The 19,934-nt window shown below is 44.8% G+C and overlaps 1 protein-coding gene across 1 annotated transcript in view; it reads right to left on the bottom strand.

Annotated features, from left to right (window-relative positions):
• Window positions 1-1,989: 1,989 nt before the first annotated feature.
• Window positions 1,990-19,934, bottom strand: part of Entpd5 (ectonucleoside triphosphate diphosphohydrolase 5 (inactive)) — a 32,803-nt gene continuing 14,858 nt past the window's right edge. Inside the window, 14 exon segments of the mRNA XM_028876819.2 lie at window positions 1,990-2,553; window positions 4,906-5,021; window positions 6,197-6,253; window positions 7,578-7,718; window positions 9,308-9,409; window positions 10,179-10,240; window positions 10,846-10,925; window positions 11,193-11,281; window positions 11,985-12,020; window positions 12,237-12,312; window positions 16,290-16,433; window positions 18,397-18,476; window positions 19,406-19,620; window positions 19,622-19,686. Coding sequence (XP_028732652.1) covers window positions 2,467-2,553; window positions 4,906-5,021; window positions 6,197-6,253; window positions 7,578-7,718; window positions 9,308-9,409; window positions 10,179-10,240; window positions 10,846-10,925; window positions 11,193-11,281; window positions 11,985-12,020; window positions 12,237-12,312; window positions 16,290-16,433; window positions 18,397-18,476; window positions 19,406-19,620; window positions 19,622-19,686 — 1,350 coding nt within the window. The 3' untranslated portion in view covers window positions 1,990-2,466.

A 19,934-nucleotide genomic window follows, 5' to 3' on the forward strand; every position in this document is an offset into this window, starting at 1 on the left:
GAGCTGCCCGAAAACACTTAACAGAGCTGGATGGAGACGCCTGCTAGGGAGACACTGAGTATGCATTCCATAGGAAATTTTATCTTTCTGATGTAGAAAATCTATTTCATTATGTGTGAGCACTGTGGGATTGTGGGGTTTTGTTTTGGTTTTTTGTTTTTGATTTTTGGTTTTTTTGAGAAAGAGTTTCTCTGTGTAGCCCTAGATGTCCTGGAACTCACTCTGTAGCCCAGGCTGACCTCGAACTCAGAGAGATCCTCCTGCCTCTGCCTCCCAAGTGCTGGGATCAAAGGCATGCGCCACCACTGCCCGCGGCAAGCATTGTTTTTAAGAAGTGAAGGTGAACTTAGTAATAGAAGTCTGAGCCAGGCTCAGCATGGCATCCTATAGTCTCGATACTTGGGAGTCTAAGGTGAAAGGATCACTTGTGTCCAAGAAGCTCAAGGCTAAATTCAGCAAAAATGAAGCTCAGCCTTAAGACATGTTCTCAGTGTGAAAGTCTGAAGAAATTCCACATTTAATCAAAACAATAAAACCCTAAAATTGAGGGGGTAGGGATACACATTTGCCTACATTTTTACACACAGCAGCTGGTAATACTTATTGACTCAATGTAATGGCTTCAAAAAGAAGGTTCCCAGGGGGCTGCCATGGGGCCAGTCATATTCACATCCTTTGTGAAGAGTGGACAGGAGATGACTGAAAATTACAAGTTAGGGGAGATGGAAACGTCCCTGGAAAGAGAAGAGGAGGAAGGGGTAAAGTGCTATGATGGAGGAGCTGAGCAGCAGAGGACGCCACAAACCAAGCAGGAGGCAAGCCAATGATGGTCACACAAGAAATGACAGGATTTTGTTTTTGTTTGTTAAGACAGGGTTTCTCTGTGTAGCCCTGGCTGTCCTAGAACTCGCTCTATAGACCAGGCTGGCCTCAAACTCAGAGATCTTCCTGCCTCTGCTTTCCAAGTGCTACAATTAAAGGTGTGCGCCAGCATCACCTGGTAAAAATTTTAAGATAACGACTTTATAATGTAGTAGAGCACCCATGCTAGCATGCATGACGACCTGTGTTCAACCTCAACATACAAAGAGTGGCCTGAGAGAAAAACATGGTTCTCTAGAAATGTTAGCCAATCAAATCAAATGTTGGGTACCACTGGAAAGGATATGAAATCCTGAGCTAGACAATAAATTCAGAAAATAGCAGCTAAGTCAGTAAGGGCCCAGGCAGGGAAGCACTACTGTAAAAGTGGAGTGGTAGCACATTGTGCTGAACACGCAGGAAGTCCTGAGTTCAGTCTCCAGCACGTTCCACACCCCAACCCCCAGGACAAACGGAAGCAATGGTAATCTTTAGACTCCAATAGTACACACACTAACTTCTAGCCATAGACCAAAACTAGGTAGGGTGCAGCTGTATTTCACAGAAATACGAGGATGCTAAGTTTAGGGCCATGTTTAATACCATAACCAACCACACTGGCCTAGGAGGCAGCGCTGGCACCGGATGTGCCCGCATCTCTAAGGCTGCGAGGTCGTAACCCCGAGTGGACCGAGGAGTAAAGGCAGGAAGCAGGCCACAGCCCTGCTCTGCAGCAGCTGTCTCTCGCGACCGATGGCCCTCTTTCTAAGAGGTCCTCCACCGTCTTCTAAGATTTCCCATGAGAGGAGCATGATGGCTCACTGTAATCCCAAGACTCAGGAGACTGAGGCAGGAGAATTGATCCTTCAAGGCAACCTGGGTTACATAGTACCAGGCCAGCCTGAGCAACAGAGTATGATGCCTATCGAAAAACAAAATACCCAGGATGGCTCTAAGCTCTAAATTGGTTGGTTGATCTATTGTGCCATAGGATCACACAAATTCTAATATTAGTATCTTTCCCCCTGCTCTTTGAGTTACAGATGGGTAGCCATACCAGGTATTTCCCACCTTGGGTTTTAGGGTAGGGAGTGTAATAAGGGTAGGAAGAAGAAAAAAATACCAGTATTGATAGGTTATGGGACTTCAGTAAGTCAACTTCATTTAGCTTTTAAGCAAAAAACTAACACATTCAAAGGAATGAGGCACTCCAAGGGTTGAAATGAGATTTTTTTCCTTTGGTTCCCAAGGACCTGTCTCTGAACTCCCAATCTAACATGGAGTTCCAAACCTATTCTTCCCCCCTTCCTCCCACAGGACTCTGTGACATATAAAGAACCTCAAAAGATTTACACTCTGGTGACAGCTGTACACCTGCCAAGTGGGTAGGGAGATGTTCACATTAGATGTGCAAAATTAATTAAGCCCAAATCACTAGGCTCAAGGGGCAAGAGTCATCTATAAAACCTCCTCCCTCCTAATAAAGCCGGCTAATGGGTTTCAGTCCGGGCTTTCCACAGAGTAGCTCAGAAAATGCCTGAGTCCGCTCCTTCCTGTAAAAACAAAGTTGTTCAGATATGCAGGCTTCAGAGGACATGCTCAGCCTCAGCTGGAGATGCCCAGAGATTGCAGCAGGTGAAAGGTGGCCCCCAGGGCCCAGCCAGTCTCTATGTTGTTCACTTTCTTTGTGAGCTGTTGAAGAAGAAGAAATTTTCAACATAAACAAACATGGCCTTTGGACAGCGAATAGCTACAAAGAGCACTCATGTGGCCAAGCCCTAACTGCCCCTCCATCCAGCACGCTCCTGCCTGAGTACCTTAGACCTAGGAAGCAGTACTGGGCAGACAGTTTTAGAGAGATTCTGTGAGAAAAGGCTTCTGGATGCTCCTTAACCTGAGAAGGCAATGATAACATTCATGGCTGTGGTAGGAAGGGAGTGGGCAAGCGCCGGGGACCTATTTAGGATAGGAAAGCACATCTTCAGCTTCCTGAGTCTCTGTAAGCAGCTGTTCCTTAAGCACCAGTAACAATCAGCTGAAGCATTCGGCACCAGACTCTCTTGATGGCTCAGCCTTTACTGCTTTGGGCAGGACTTTAGATCTGGTTCCTCAATTATAGAAAAGGAGGTTAGTATTTATCAAATTGTTTTTGTAAGACTCCTTCCTCTCCTTCCTCAGCACATGCAGCCTGTTTCATCTGTAATAAACTATTGGTTGTAAAAATAGATCTTTTAAACAAGATTTTTCAGTTTTTTTTTTTCAGTTTCTTTTTTTTTTTTTTTTTTTTTTTTAATTATGTGTGGATGTAAGAGTCCATCTGTGGGTACATACCCATGAGTGCAGGTGCCTGTGCAGGTCAGAGGTGTTGGATCTCTTGGAGTTGGAGTTGCAGGTAGTTGTGAGCCACCTGATTAGGTTCTCTGGAAGAGCAGTGTGGTAGTTTGAATGTAATGGCTCCCATAAGCTCATAAGGAGTGGCACTATTAGGAGGTGTGGCTTTGTTTGAGTGGCCTTGTTAGAGGAAGTGTGTCACTGTGGGAGGGGGTGTCACTGTGGGAGGTGGGCTTTGAGGTCTCATTTACACTCAAGCCACACCCAGTGTCCCAGACCACTTCCTGTTGCCTGTGGATCAAGATGTAGCACTCTCAGCTCCTTCTCCAACACCATGTCTGCCTCCATGCTTCCTGCCACATGACGATAATGGACTAAACCTCTGAAGTGTAAGCACGTCACCCAATTAAATGTTTTTGGTTATGAGTTGCCGTGGTCATGTTTCCTCACAGCAATAGAAACCCTAACTAAGATAAGCAGCAATATTCTTAACTTGGGAGACAAGCAGCAAACTTAACTTCTCTCCAGCTCTCTAAAACATACACTTTAAAAAAAATGTATATTTTATGCATATCAGTGTTTCAACTACAAGTATGTATGTGTACCATGCATGTACCTAGTACCCACAGAGATTAGAAGGCAGCATCAGATCCCCTGGAATTGTAGTTACAGGTGGGCATGAGCCAACATTTGGGTCCTGGGAACCAACCCTGGATCCTCTGCAAGAGCAGCAAGTGCTCTTAACCACTGAGCCTTCTCTCCAGTCCCTCTAAAATATATCTTATGAATTTCATATTCTTACTTCCTATACCTATGACTACAAATTATATTTACAAAGATGGTTAAAATGTTAGCATGTCCTCAAGCCGCATACAGTCTATTAGAAGAGATTCAACTAAATATCCAGCAGACCTAGAATATACAGGATACATTACAGATGCTTGAGACACTGAGGAAGTCAGCCACTCAGTGTTAACATCATTGTGCAAATGAGACAGGGTAAGCCAGTGTTACCAGGCACGTTTATCTGCCTCACAGCCTCTCTGAATATACGTCTGTGAGGACTCCAGCTACTTTTTATCTTGTGCTCTCTTGAGCAAACTTCAGCTTAAGTTCTTACAGCCACATGATCATGGCAGGTGAGGGCATACAAACCCAAGACCAGGAACCTTGGATTCAGGAAGCATGGCCCTTCCAACTTGCTTGTGCTGTGTTCTGGATGTTTATTTCTCCCCTTTCTCTTTTTTTTTTTTTTTTTTTAAATGTTTATTTATTATGTATACAGTGTTCTGCCTACATGCCAGAAGAGGGCACCAGATCAAATTACAGATGGTTGTGAGCCACCATGTGGTTGCTGGGAATTGAACTTAGATCCTCTGGAAGAACAGTCAGTGCTCTTAACCTCTGAGCCATCTCTTCAGCCCCCTCTCCCCTCTTTCTCAATGCTGCTTCTCGCTGAGTTCTAAACTGACTTCATAGACGTGACTTGAATATCTTCATTGGGCTCCAAGTCTTTCTACCTTGTGTCCTGAAGCACACCATGCCTGTACTACACTCAGAGACTATAACTGTATCCAACTGTTTCACATACTTGTGGTATCTAGCAGGGTGCCCTGGCTTCAGCCCAAACAAGAACACCGACTGCTCCGATTACTAAACAAGTTCTTTCCCAAAGCAACAAGATGGTTGTAAGATGCTAGTGCTCTTTCTTACCTGTAAGAGGGTGCCATCTGCAAAGCCAAAGCCATCTTTTAATAAAGCTGTGATGTAACTGAGATCCATGCACAGGAAGGGACTGCCAGAGGTGAAGCTCTCCAAGTTATCACACACTGAAAGTGAGAGGGCAGACAGAGAGATGGAGGGTCTTCTCTGGCTGTACACAGGGCTTGAGTAAGCAAAAATGTCTCCATTTAATTGGTGAGTGGGCTTCCTGGAGTCTGGCTTATGTAGTGTATACTCTGTATATTGTATACTTCTGTGTACTGTGTACTGTATACGCCTGTGTACTGATGGCTTCTGCAAGACCACAGCTTCTTTAGAATCGGCGCATTTCCTGTATGAAATCATCTATTCTCTGGGCATGGTGGCAGTGGTCACCTTTAATCCCAGGAGGCAGAGGCAGGCAGATCTCTGAGTCCTAGGCCATCTGGGTTCCAGGACAGCCAGGGCTACACAGAGAAACCCTGTCTTGAAAAACTAAGAAAAAAAAATCATCTATTCTTATTTATGTGCATTTTAGTTTATTTGCCAGTTATGGGTGTGGTGGGTGAGCAGGGGGTGAGCAGGCTCTGCTGGAAATCAAGCCCAGGGCCTTGCACATACTAGGAAAATTCTCCACACCTGAGTTCTACTCTCAGTACCCTGCTTTTCAAATTTCTGTGACAGACTGTGGCCACTTAATGCCAAGTCCCTAGTTGAGGCCTGGAGCACAGAGAAATATAACTTCACCCTCTCCTGTTGCCACTGGAAAAGATCATTTGTATTTAGATTTATTCTCTCAAGGATGTCCCATGCATTCTGGTGCTCAGTTTTTATTACTGCTGATAACCCTGCCTATTCCAATTTAAAGAGGGAAAGAGAGAGAGTGTGCCAGGCTGCGTGTATAGCTAGTTCAGGTGTTAGAAGGACTGTCTAGCATTCAAGAGCCTGGAATCCTTCCCCACTATCACATAAATCAGTCACGGTGACTCATGCCTATAATCCTAGCACTTGGGAGGTGATCAGAACTCAAGGTTATCCTCAGCTACACTGCAAATGTGAGGCCATCCTGAGCTACATAAGACTTTGTCTCAAAAAAAAAAAAAAAAAAGATAATAGTAATGCAATAATTATAAATAGGAATCCTAACTATTTCTCTGAAGTGTCTTAGATCCCCATATTCTTATTTGACAGTACCTAATGCATTTCCAGCAGACTGGAAGGCTCAGAAAGGAGCCAGTCCCAAGAGGGCCTGCACTGGCAGCCACACTTCATAGTCCAACTTCAAGAATTTCCTGACACTTACCTTCTCTGGCTTTTCTTTCAAAATCTTCAACTTTTAAAACACCGCCCTTTTCATAATCTAAAATGAAACAGAATAGCTAGTGCCGAAAGCTTCAAGGAAACAAGGGCATTTATCCCAGTGATACATAGTAACAAAAACGAGAAATATATGGAATTTCCACCATAAGACACTGATACATAAACATGATATCTGTACAATACAAATCCACGCTGCCTGTTTTATTTATTTACAATTAATATATGACACCCATTTTATAGTATATATCTAACCACAATAAAAATGTAGGTTCATTTAAAAGTTTAGTAAATGGGGGAGGGGCCTGGAGAGATGGCTCAATGGTTAAGACCACTTCCTGCTCTTGCAGAGGGCTCAGGTTCAGTTTCAGAACTCACATCAGGTGACTCATAAGCACCTGTGACTCTAGTCCCAGAGGCTTTGATGCCCTCTGGCCTCTGCAGACACCTACATATGTGGTACTTATAAAGTCATGCAGACACATACACATAGATTAAAAAATACAATAAGCAGGGCAGAAAATGATCTCTCGCTGGTCACGACAGATCATGTGTGTGCTCACACCTAAACAAAAATACAACTTCTGTGATAAGAAAAAAAATTCCTAAAAGTACAGGAAATTGGAGTGATGGCTATACTGTCTTGAATGTGGGAAGTTTTCACAGGCACACACATGGCAAGGTTTGGCAAACTGTATGAAAGCAACATGTGCACTCATGTATGTCATTTTGTTACGATTTGGAGGAAATGTCTCCTATGGGCCTATGTGTTGAAGGCCTGGTCTCCATACAGTGGAGTTCCAGTCACTGAGAGGTGATTGGACCAGGGGGATGTGCCTTCATCAATGCATTAAGCTACAGATGTATTCATAAATGGATAGTGTAGTTGGGAGGTAACAGAAACTTCTGGAGATGGGGCTTAGGTAGGGAATGGTCAACAGGAATGTGTTGTTGCTGGCTCTGTCTACGTCCCATCCTCTACCTCTCCCTCCTTCCTGGCTGCCATGAGGTAAGCAACTTTGCTCCTCCAAGTCCTTCCACTGTTATTCTCTGCCTTACTGTGGCAGAAACAGGGAAGTTGCTACCATGGCCTGAAGCCATGGTCCACAAGAAACCCTTACCCCTGTAAGGCTTCGCTCAGGATACATAGGAAAACCTGCCTCAAACCAACAGGCTTTATGGACAGCTAGGTCACTTTCCACTTCCCAAAGACCCCAAAGGTATATTCACCTTTCCATTCTAGTGGCTAGTATAACACTACTGGAAAGCTGGAAATCACTCCAACCAACACAGCCTTCGATGCTCCTGCCCTTCCTTCCCCATGGTCCCTTCTCTTCCTTATGGCCTGACACCAGGCGTGAACTCACCAATCAAGTGCGTATCGACAGCCCGGTCATAGTAGTAGGAAAAAGCATAGAAGGCGCTTCCGCGAACCTCTTCCGGCTGGTGGAGTTTTCCTTGCACGACCCTCAGCACTTCTGCGTAGCAGGGCTCAAAGCCCATCTCCCCTGTCCGGGCAAACGTGTATATACATCACTGGAGAATAAGGATGTGGCAAGAGTCACTGCCTGCAGCAAGCTGGGGGAGTCAGTGGGAGAAGAGCAAGACAATCAAGGTGGCCGAATGTTAGTCCTTGAGCAGCGTAGCTATGGCCAAGGTTTAGGCTTGAGACCTTCACGCAAGGAAGAGGAAGAGCTCTTGAAAGAGCTGGGCCATCTGAAGGCAGGGCTGACCCGACTGCTACAGTGACGGGGTTACAGGGTCCACAGACGCGCGGGCTGGACCCTCTGCATCACCACGTCCAGAGAGAGAAGGGCAACAATGTAAAAGGCCGACCTGCACTCCAGGAAGACTGCAGCCCGGGACTGCTGGCTCACTAAGTCTGAGAAACTGCGGAAAGCAGAGCCCCAGAAACAGCTGCACCTCTGTGCACGTATGCAGCTGAGGTCTGGAACCACAGCAACACCACCACAATACCCGGGCCTGGAAACAGGACCCAGTGAAGAACACTGGCTGCTGTTTACAAATGTTATATTTTGTCAGGTGGTGGCACACGCCTTTAATCCCAGCACTCAGGAGACAGAGCCAGGCGGGCCTCTGAGTTCGAGGGCAGCCTGGTCTATAGAGCAAGTTCCAGGTCAGGCTCCAAAGCTACACAAAGAAATCCTGTCTCAAACATCTGTGCACTACATATTATCTGGTGCCTTCATAGTCCAGAAGAGGCATTTGATCCTCTGGAACTGGAATTTCAGACAGCTGTGAGCCACCATGTGGGTGCTGGGAATTGAACCCAGGCCCTCTGAAAGAGCAGCAAGTGCTCTTAACCACTGAGCCATTTCTCCAACCCCACTTCCTGCTCTTGAAGAGGACCTGGGTTCAGATCCCAGCAACCATGGGAAGGCTCACAAGGCTCTGTACCTCCAGTCCTAGGGGACCGACTCCCTCTTCTGACCTCCATGGGTAGGAGGTACACATATAGCACACAGACAAACATGTAGGCAAAACACATCCATACACATAAAAAATAAATAAATCTTAAAAACAACAAAAACATAAAATTAAACAAAGAAAACAAAAAGGTGGCTGGGTCTGAGAAGTCTTTAAAAAGATGTGTAACCTTCTTCAACCTCACTGCTGGGGTCCAGGGCAGCTCCTCTCCTTTACCTGTGTTTACCAAAAACAGCCACAGTCACCATGCTTCTGCCTACCATTATGCTTCACAGTCTTTGTGAGCAATTACTCAGAAAGCTTGTTTCCTTCTCGGGAGAACAAAATTTCCCCTTGATTTTAATGAATCTAAAATGAGTGATTCTTATCTCAATTTTAAGTTTTACTCTAACTGAAATCATTAAACACACACTGGACCTGAAGCAGGGATTCACACCGCTGCACTAGACGGGTTACAACAGGTCTCTAATACACCACAGGACTCAGAGGATGCAGAGCAGCTGCTGCCTTGCTTGCTGGCCTCTGAACATGCCAACAGTAGGTGCTTTCAATGTGGTGAGTCTCTCTTGGGCTCTGGAACTGCTTCCTAAAGACTTTCCAGAACATGGACTCGGAAGGTAATTTTAACCAGTGAGGAAACACCATTTACCTTCTTGGTTGCCACCATACTGGTATTTCACACCCCCAAAGATCCACTCCGCTTCCAACCATCTTGGTAAACAGGCACTTCGAAAGGTCCGTCCATCGGTGCCTGAAAGAAGCACAACCCAAGAAGGTAAGCATGGGAGAGGGAAGGCGGGAGCAAGAAGCAGGAGGCCGAAAGGAATCCTCAAGGGGACTGGGCCTTCCTTTGGATCTCATCAAGTTAGTTCCTTAGCTGTATCCTTGATAGGGATTCTTCACAGGCTTTGTGGTAGTGCTGAACCCTCTAACACTAGAGGCTGATTTTCATACCATAGTCAAGTAAGTTCCTTTCTTTAATGGAGGAAGACTCCTCCACTGGTAGTTGAGGTCAAATGAAATGTAACTGAAGACACCTGGCACTCTGAAATGCTGTGTACTCCTCACCCCAGTCCTAGCTTAGGCGAGCATGGCGCTGTCTGGAGTGCACTAGACACAAAGTCGTGTTTTAGGTGAAGGCTGGGGCACAGGAAGGCCAATGATTTGTCCCCATCCAGAACTGGGATTGCAGCCAATGCTGCCAGTGCCCAGCTGTGAAGACAAAGAGGGAACTGCTCAGTCATTCCACTTGGCAAACTGGATGGTTCTTATTTCCTGACAAAGGCTTGTGCAGGTTCCGACCAAACACTGTGGAGGCTTCAGCCTTGCAGCCACAGGTCCTGTGCCAGCAGCCCTCACTCTCGAGGTGATGAATACACACCACAGCACCAGCCGTTTCCTGTCTGTGATACAACACACGCTTCCCAAGTCAACATGACCCTTGCTCCATAAAATGAATGCCAAGGAAGGGACGAGGCGAGCTGCACTGTCTCCCACCACGAACTGGTACTCAGACAAACCTTTTGTGTCCAGGGCTCCCAGGGTTGCCAGTCTTGCAGCTTTCAATCCAAATCCCAGGTAACTGTAAAATACAGGATTGACCGATTCCAGGCTGTCCTGGATGTTTTCACCCACTCTACCTTTTTCAAATGTGACATAGTTTCTCTGACTCCCTTTGGAAAGATAGAAACTTTGTCTATCTCTTGGTCATATTATTCACTTGACCAATAAAGAAAGACTTCTGTAGTCTGGACCAAGGATATGCAGTAAACTGCTCTTAAGTGTGATGCCGAAGAATAGGATTGTTCCTGGTGGTCCAGCCTGAGAACCAGCCCCAGAAAAGGTTCTCATTCTTTCAGCTCTTATCACTCCCAGACTAGTCTCTGAACACCTGGAGCCCAGATCACATGAGTTGGTATGGAGCTCTGGCTGAGTTCTGAGCCTTCTCCACATGCTCTCATCTAAAGAAAAACTGACTTTTACATCACATTCTTTTGAGACCCCAAACAGGTTGCCTCCTGAGTTTTTCAAGTTTGGTGTATTGCTTAGGTTTCAGTAGACAGGGCTTACGGGACTGGCAGAGACTTTCTGAGGCTGATAAGATACAGTAATAAATACGAAAATGCCCTGAAAAGTTAGGAAAAGTAATACAATGTGAACTATTATTCTTCCTTACCCCCTCCTCACCTATGTGTATAGAGCTTAAAAGTGCTGTTAAACATCTCAAAGGAAGTGAGGTAGTCCCTAGGCGTTTGTTCCAGGGTTTTCTGCAAATCAGAAAAAGCAAAGAGACTTCAGCATCTGCAATTATATGAAGATTTTAGTACCACTATCCACAACCCTCTCCCCAAATCAAAGCTGGGGAAGATTACATTGCAAGTATCCCAAGGCTTGAGCCAGAAACTTCTCTAGTCATTAACTGACTACTTAGCCTAGTCACTGTAGAGCTGATGTCTCAAAACAGGATGCTGCTTTCTTAGCACCATGATGCTTTCTAAGTGTGTTGCCAACATGGCCTTAATAAAATGACTCACCGCAAACTGGGGTAGAAACGTGATTTGGGTGGAGGCACCCCCCAGGTCAAGGGTCCCCATAGTCTCCTGGCCATGGCCATGCAGTTGACCTGTTAATGACAGCAAGGTATGAATGAGTACCCAGGCCATCCAGACACTCTCTGCAGGTTCTCCCCTGCTTTTATTATTGTACACCAAGGGTATTTTGTGACATTTACTGCTGGCTCCCTGAGCCCAGAGGGTGTAGGGTAATGTAAACACAGAGGGCCACCTGCTGCACTTGAAGCTTTGAAAGCAGATTATAAAATTAGCTTATCTCCCAACCCTCTTCTTTTTTGTTTTTGTTTTTTTGAGACAGGGTTTCTCTGTGTAGCTTTGGAGCCGGTTCTGGAACTCACTCTGTAGACCAGGCTGGCCTCACAGATTTCCGGCTACCTCTGCCTGCTGAGTGCTGGGATTAAAGGCGTGAGCCACCACCACCCGGCTCCCTCTTTTTTAAAAAAGAGGTTTTTTTCTATTTTAATTATGTGTATGTGTGGGTAAATACACATAAGTGTGGCTGTCCAGAGTCTAGAGACCTAGAGCTGAAATTACAGGCAGCTGTAAGCCACCCAAGGGTCTTTGGAAAGAACAGTAAATGCTTTTAACTGCTGAGCCATTTCTCCAAAACAAAAAAAGTCTCTTCTTTTAAAGAAAGAACAGTACAGGAAGAGAGAAGCGGATTTTACCCTCTTGGTAAAAACAAACAAACAAACAAAAACTGTAAAAGCCAGTTAAGGTTCTAAGAGAAACTTTAGGATCTACTTAGTTTACCTGTTAGGAAGTTCACAGTAACCCACGCTAAGATGCCTAGAGGAGAGAAAAGCAAAGATTACGTTCCAGATCATCTCCCCTCTATTCCTTCTCTAGACTTCATGTCTAGAGCACTGTCTCCCGCCCTATCCCTCCATGTTTACTTAGCTCCTCTTTCTTTCATGCTGGACCCTTCTCCCCAGACCCCTGAACTGGATCATTCATTGATTCCACCTCCTCTCACCCAAGTACATATTTCATCCTCTGTCCCACCTTCATAGGACCCATCCATGATGCTAACGCTGTCATCTGGGACCAGGAAAGGTGACTTCTTGAAGATCTCCTCTACCTAGGGAAAAAGTACAAAAATCTGGATTCTGTGAATCAGTAAAACAAATGATCACCAATGATCCCAGTGGCTGTGTTCTCTAAGTCTTAGAAAACAGCCCTCGCTCTTTTCCCTAGATAAAACAACAGCAGCATTTACCCCTTTCCCTGTGAAGCCGGAGAAGGAACCAGGCAAGGAAGTGTCATTTGCTTGCAAAAACACAAGCACATGGATTCCTTAAGAAACCCATCTAAATTTACTATCAGCTGCACCTAGGGAAGAACGTATATTTGACCCTTCCAACTCAAATCAAGAGCCTGTACCTTTGTTAGCCCCTGACTAGCTACACCTGGACATGCAGTGAACACTGCTAAACCTAAAAGGAGCTAAGGCACTCACTTCTGCTGGATTTTGGTGCACAGCTAGGGCCTATAGAGACCTAGGGAGACCTCAAACCTGGCCTCATGGAGTCCTATTTAGGAGGTGTGAATGAAGACCTTACACAAATGCTTCTGATTCTCCATAAATAAAGGCCACTGATGCATGCATTATGGCCTTAGAACGATTTTAAATTACATTTATGGATTTTTATGTGTGAGTGTGCACATATGTGTGCATTCATGTGGGCCTGTACATGCCACAGCACATGTCTGGAGGGTAGAAGAAAACTACTAAGGGTCAGTCCGATCCTTCTACTATGTGAGTCCTAAAGATAAAACTCAGGTTGCTGCCTGGTGGTGGTGGTGGTGGTGGTGGTGGTGGTGGTGGTGGTGGTGATGATGATGCACACCTTTGATCCCAGCACTTGGGAGGCAGAGCCAGAAGGATCTCTGTGAGTTCAAGGCCAGCCTGGTCTACAGAGCGAGTTCCAGGACAGGCACCAAAACTACACAGAGAAACCCTGTTTCAAAAAACTAAAACAACAACAACAACAACAAAAAAGCCTCAGGTTACCAAGCTTGGTGGCAAGCACCCCTAATGCTGAGTCATCACACTGGCCTATATTATAGTTGATTTTTACATCACTATTATAGATGGGGGATTCTCCAAGTATAAATCAAAAGGACTCCACTCAGTTTGCTGTTCTCAGTTTGCTTTCTCCACTCCCATCTTCTGCCCCAAGTTTATTCTCAATGTAGCATATTTGTATTTGTTTGTTTGTTTGTCTGTTTGTTTATGTATATGTATTTGTGTGTGAGCACATGTGTATGGAGGCCAACCTCAGGTGTCTCCTTCAATCACTCTCCACCTTACTAGATGAGACAGTGTCTCATGAACCTGGAGGTCAGTGAAGCCCTCGAGACCTTCCTGTCTCTGTCTTCCCAGTAAGGGGCCACAGGTGCACACTGCCATGCTTACCTTGTGTGGATGCGAGCAATCAAAATGAAGGTACTGATGTATGAGTTTTTAAAATGGACAACAGATTATTTCTCCTTAGTTCAAAATATCCTGATAGCTTCCTTAACAACAACAAAAGCCCAGGCTGGAGAGATGGCTCAGCAGTTATGAGCCCCAGCTGCTCTTCCAGAGGTCCTGAGTTCAATTCCCCAATACCCACATGACAGCTCACAACCATCTATAATGGGATCTGATGCCCTCTTCTGGTGTGCAGGCATACATGCAGACAGAGCACTCATAAATACATATATATATATATATGTATTATATATATTATATATGTATATATTATTTATATACACAAAAGTTTTAAAAAAGTAAGTAAAAACGTTTGTCTTTTAATACTGATATGATTACTGCCTGTCACCCAGCTTCCTGACTGCTCCCCTTCCTCTCAAGCCAGCCACAGTACTTCCTGGAAGCTGTTTGTGACTTCAGGCTTTACACCTGCTGTTTGTCTGAAAGAATCTTCTTACAAAGTCTTGTACAATCCTTCGTTCTCCTCAGATCTCTGATCAAATAAATTACATCTAAGAGATTTGGCTAGAAAGATGGCTCAGTAGTTAAGAACCCATATTGCTCAAAGAGATCTTTGCTCTACTTAAAACAGCAATGCCCCCACCCAGCATTCCCTAGATGCTTTACCCTCTTCTATCTTCCCACAGAATCTTCAGGGCATGAAATAATCTGTCTTCCCAACACTAGAATGTAAGCCCCATGTGGGCACTGACCATCATTTTGTTCCTTGTCTATGTCTCCAGTAATTCACAAAACACAGGAAGCACTCAGGAGGTAGATGAATGAATGAATGAATGAATGAATGAGGATGAAGAATTGAGATCTTAGGGGTTGGAGATGGCTTGGTGATGAAGAAGAGCACTGGCTGCTCTTGCAGAGGACCTGGTTCCATTCTCATCACCCACATGGTTCACAATCATCTATTACTTCAGTTTCAAGGGATCTTACCCCCTCTTCTCACCTCCACAGGAACCAGGCATGCATTCAGATACATAAATGCATGCAAGCAAAATAAAAATAAGTAAATCGGGATTTGAGGGGCTGGGAAAATGGCTCAGTGGTTAGGAGCACTGGCTGCTCTTCCAGAAGACCAGGGTTCAATTCCCAGCAACCACATGGCAGCTTACAGCTGTCTATGACTCCAGTTTCAGGGGATCTGACACCCTCATACCAATGTACATAAAAATAAAAGTTCAATAAATTAAAAAAAAAAAAAAGAATCGGGATTTGAATTCTCACAGACATGCTTAGACAAGAGACTCAAACCCTCTGGCTGAGAGTCAAGAAATCCTGTTGACACTAAGACCTTGTTGACGACTCACCTCAGACTCAGACAAGAACATGATTTAGGTGGAGTCTATGTTAGAGGGCAGACTCCCACTCTGCTGTGATTTTATTTTAATTAAAATGAGATTCTGCCTAAATGTTCTTTACAACATGAAATCTAATGTTTATTATGTCTTATGTTTATTATATAAGTAATACAATAAAATATTAAGTTTAATAAAACTATACTTAAATTTTTTATTTGAAAGGCAATGTTTTAAAAAAATATTCTCAACATTTTATGCTGAGAGAAAGAAAAAAAAACTTCTAAAGCCAGAGACTATCAACTGTATAATTCCATTTGTATGAAACATAAGAAGAAACAAACCTTATCTACAGTGAGAGAACCAGATCTGTGGTTGCCTGGCTTCAAGGGTAGTGAAAACTAACTGTAAAAGGACACAAATACGTCTCTATTTGTCAAAACACCTTTATCTGAACACTTTAATGTATATTTACATTTTAACTTGTGTTTGTGCATGTTTGCATGTGTGTGTGTGTGTGTGTGTGTGTGTGTGTACACATTTGTGTGCACAGATGTATGTAGGGCAGAGGTCAACTTTGAATTTCCTTTCTCAAGGTCTGTCACCTTAATTTCTGAGACAGGATTTCTCACAGGGACCTGGGTGATCAGGCTAGGTTGGTTGGTTGGCCAACAAGCCCCAGGGATCCCGTCCAAATCTTCCCAACACTGAGCTTCTGAGGGTGTGCCACCAGGCCTGATGTTTTTATGTATGTGCTGGGGACCCGATGCTCACACTCTGAGCTATGTCCCCAGCTCTATGAATAGACATATGTCACTATACATCAATTTTCCTCAACAGAGTTTATTTAAAACTGTTTCTATATTATACCTCTAGAAAACTCAAATAAAGACTATCTTGGAGGGCAGGTGAGATGGCTCAGTGGGTAAGGGCACTTGTCCCCAGGCCTGATGACCCGAGTTTGATCCCCAGGATCCACGTGGTAGAAGGTGTGAATGAACTGAAAGTTGTCCTCTGATCTCCATGCTATACTGTGGCACATGTGGAATTTACACACACAAACACATTCAAAATAAACAAACAAATAAATGCATACCATGGAAGGGAGTACTTTGAACTTTCAAAGATGATAATTTAAAATGTAAATGACTAGCTTACTATCCCCACAATGACTGAGCAGTGATGGGACACCGAAAGCAATGTCACTCCAAAGGACTTCTCAGAGGAAAAACCCAAACCCAGCATTAACCAAGACTCCGGTTCAAATCTCACCTCCAGGAGCAGAGCCTGGGCTTTGTGCTCTGGCAGCAAACGCAGGCCGGCTGTTGCTTTCAGAACCACCGGGGTCCTTCTCCAGTGACTTCTGGGAATTGAGTCTTTGGCCACCTCTAAGAGTCCTTCAACAGTCTCAGCACCCTTTCAAAGAGAAAACACATTCATCCAGTGGCAGGCCACTTCCTTCAGGGGAAGCAACAGAAGGAATCTGGTAGAGGGAATGCTCCAGACCCTCTGCTCCGCAGAAACAAAACCCAGGGAAATGGGGTACTTGAAAGAAGGAGACTCCATTTCTTTTTGAGAGTCATAAACTTACTCTTTTTTAAAGATAATTTATTTATTTTATTTTTTGTGCATTGGTGTTTTCTTGCATGCATGTCTATGTAAGGGTATCAGATCTTGGAGTTACAGAGAGTTGTGAGCCACCATGTGGTTGCTGGGAAGTGAACCAGGTCCTCTGCAAGAGCAGTCAGTGCTCTTAACCGCTGAGCCATCTCTCCAGCCCAAAACTTACTCTTTTACAGAGCTGTCATTTTGAATGATTGTTATGTTATGTTTCTGTAAATTAGATTTAGGCCATCAAGTCAGGGAACTTGCTGATGTAATGGGCGTTACACAGCTTTTTGGGGCTTGTTTTTTCGAGGCTAGGGGCTGGGAAGTATGTCTCATATTGCCACTAAACTGCCGTGTGCACTGGATGAGGCACAGCACTCACAAAAATGCTAGCTGTAGCTGTTACCTCTAGGATAGAATGTGATAGGTTCTTTTTTAAAATATCACCAGTACCAACATACATGGCACAGCAGATCATTAACCTATGATAAATGAAGACTATTATATAAAACTCCATGTTTGGGGCAGGAGAGTTGGCTCAGTTCTTCCAAGGACCCAGGTTTGATTCCCAGCACCCAGATGGTAGCTCACAACTGCTGTAACTCCAGTCCTGGAGGTATCTGATGCCCTCTTCTGGCCACCACAGGCACTGCATGCACGTGGTGCACAGACATACATACAGGAAAACGCCCATACAAAAAATAAAATGAAAAATTAATTCCACTGCTTTACTAAGTGAAAATTTATTCTGATAATGAGCTACCTCTTGAGACAAAGTATCACTGTATAGCCCCTTGAACGTTTTTTGATCCTCCTGCTTCAGTCTCCCACAGGCTGACACGACAGGTGTGAGCCACCACACTCCTCCCTCAGCAAACATAATGTATCATCCTTTGTAAATGTCAAATCGTCTTCTGCTCATGTAGCTGCTTTCAATAGTTCAGTTCCTAGCACATTTGCCATTTACCTGCTGAACTAGAAAACGCATCTCAGTTCTTTAAGCTCACACTGTTTTATTTGTCCACTGTTTGTTTGAGACAAAGTCTCTCTTTAGCCCAGGATGTCAAAACAAGACAAAAACAATTCACTATGTCACCTAAGTTGGCCTCAAACTCTTAGCAATTCTCCTGCCTTAGTCTCCCAAATGATGGGATTACAGTGTGAGCCATCACACCTGGCTAGGCTGGCCTAGCAAGCCTGATCAATCCTCCTGTCTCCGCTCCCCAGCAGTCAGGCAGTGACATGTCCAACTTTACATGGGTGCTGAGATCTGAGCTCAGCTCCTCACAATTGCACAAGTACTCTGATTCACTGAGGCATCTGCCCCGCTCCCAAAATCTATGTGCTAGCCTTCTTCCTACTCCTTCTGAGTCTGGGGTATACAGTTACGGTTACTCAGAAGACTCACTAAGGAAGGAAAAATGGTCTCTTATGCCGTCAATATTATTACTGAACAGCATGAGTTGTGTAGCGACAGGGGTGTTGTAGACCTATCAAGGCACTGAGACCCTAAACATCAAATTAAGTCAGGCCTGGTTTTGTAGGTCTAGTTACAGCTATTCAAGAGGCTGAGCCAGGAGGATCACAATTTTAAGGCCTTCTAATGCCACTGAGTGAGCTCCTCAAGGCCAGCTGTGTCCACTTAGCGAGATGCTGTCCCAAATAAGAAGTAAAAAGGGTTCTTGGACAGAGCTCAGCCACAGAGCACTCACCCTGGGTTCGCTCCTATCATAAATAACATGGAAACAAACCCGTCAATCATAACACTCACCTGCTTGGGTTGATCTGCAAACGCAGAAAGTCCTGGCTTCACAGAATCAAAAATTTCACCTTCCAGAAAGGGGAGCTGTCCTATTTTGTCCATGGAACAGAGAGAAGAGGGGGAGAGATTATTTTAGATGCTAATCTCTAGACACTGCTGTATGATTTAATAGATTTCCACAGTCTCCATCCAAGCTGTGAGGAGTGCTTTGCAGAAGCAGTGGGAGGGAGACCACAGGGTGCTAAGCAGCCCTGAGGGTCCTTTGCCACCTCTCTGGTGGGACTCTGGCTCTTACTCCTTCCAACTCGGTTGTGTGTGTTGTGTTTTTTTTTTTTTTTCCCAAACTGTTAATACATTTTTGAGACAGGGTTTCACTGTGTAGCTCAGGCTGGCCTTGAACTCCCTGCACAAACTCAGCTAGCCTTGAAGGTCCTCCTGCCTGTGCTCCCTGGGCTCTTCAGATAACACAAGGAAAGGAAACTGACAATCCAGAAAAAAGTTAGTCTCCAACATCTCCTCAGTCCCCTTTCTAAGGATGGCAGTGAAAACTCGTACCGACACTTCTCCCCAGAATCATTGCCAACATTCTCAATATTCCGGATCTCTGGGGTACTAACCTTTGGAGAGGATGAAGCACAAATTACAGCTCTACTTGGACAAAACACACTCTCTCTCTCATCTGAGACAGTGCCTGCTGGGTCTCGAATGCCCTGTGTGGTTGAGGATGACCCTGAACTCCTGATTCTCCTGCTTTCACCACAGTTTATGTGCTGTTGTGGATCAAACCCAGGACTTCATGAATGTTCCTCCAACCAGGCTACGCCCCTAGTCTGTCCCACACAAGTCTCTCTTAATTCCATAAACTAAACTATGTGTTCAACAATATCAATAATCTCTCTGAAGATCCCAACAGCTGGCAGGCTCTCTAACACACACACACACCCAGCACATCTGTTTCTGGAAGAAGATGCTAAGGTGTAAACACATGTAGACTGCAAAGGGTCCCGGCTGCACTTACCTGCTGTTCTCTGCACAAAAGTATAAACATGAATTCGAGTTCCGGTGCTGCCTGCATCAAACATAATTCCATAAAAGGTGCTGGCACTGACATTAATGGGGCACATGGAAGACAAGAAGACACCCTCGAACCAAGTCTGCTGCTCCCTGTAGAAGACAGTGCTGCCGACGCAGGCCAGCATCAGTGCGAACAGGAGAGCACCCCAGGAAGTGGCCATTCTTCCCACGATGTGGGCTTGAGGCTGTGCAGCTGAAGCAGGGCTGCTCACACTGCTGTAGGGGCTTAGGGGACAAAGGGACACGGGTTAGCGGATGGGCTTTCATGGTGAACCTATTTTAAAAATAAACAAATAAGTAACTCATTGTGGAAACCCTACCAGTCTCCAAGGTGTTCCTTCTCCATTTCTCATAACCAGTACAACAAGCTAAACCAGGGCCACACAGGCTCTCCAGCCCTTCTTCTGAAGAGTATCTGATTGCAGTAGGAAACTGGGATTTAAAATATCCTTTCCCACACTTTGTCCTGAATT

This window comes from Peromyscus leucopus, chromosome 14, assembly GCF_004664715.2.
Source record: "Peromyscus leucopus breed LL Stock chromosome 14, UCI_PerLeu_2.1, whole genome shotgun sequence".
NCBI classification, from domain to species: domain Eukaryota; kingdom Metazoa; phylum Chordata; class Mammalia; order Rodentia; family Cricetidae; genus Peromyscus; species Peromyscus leucopus.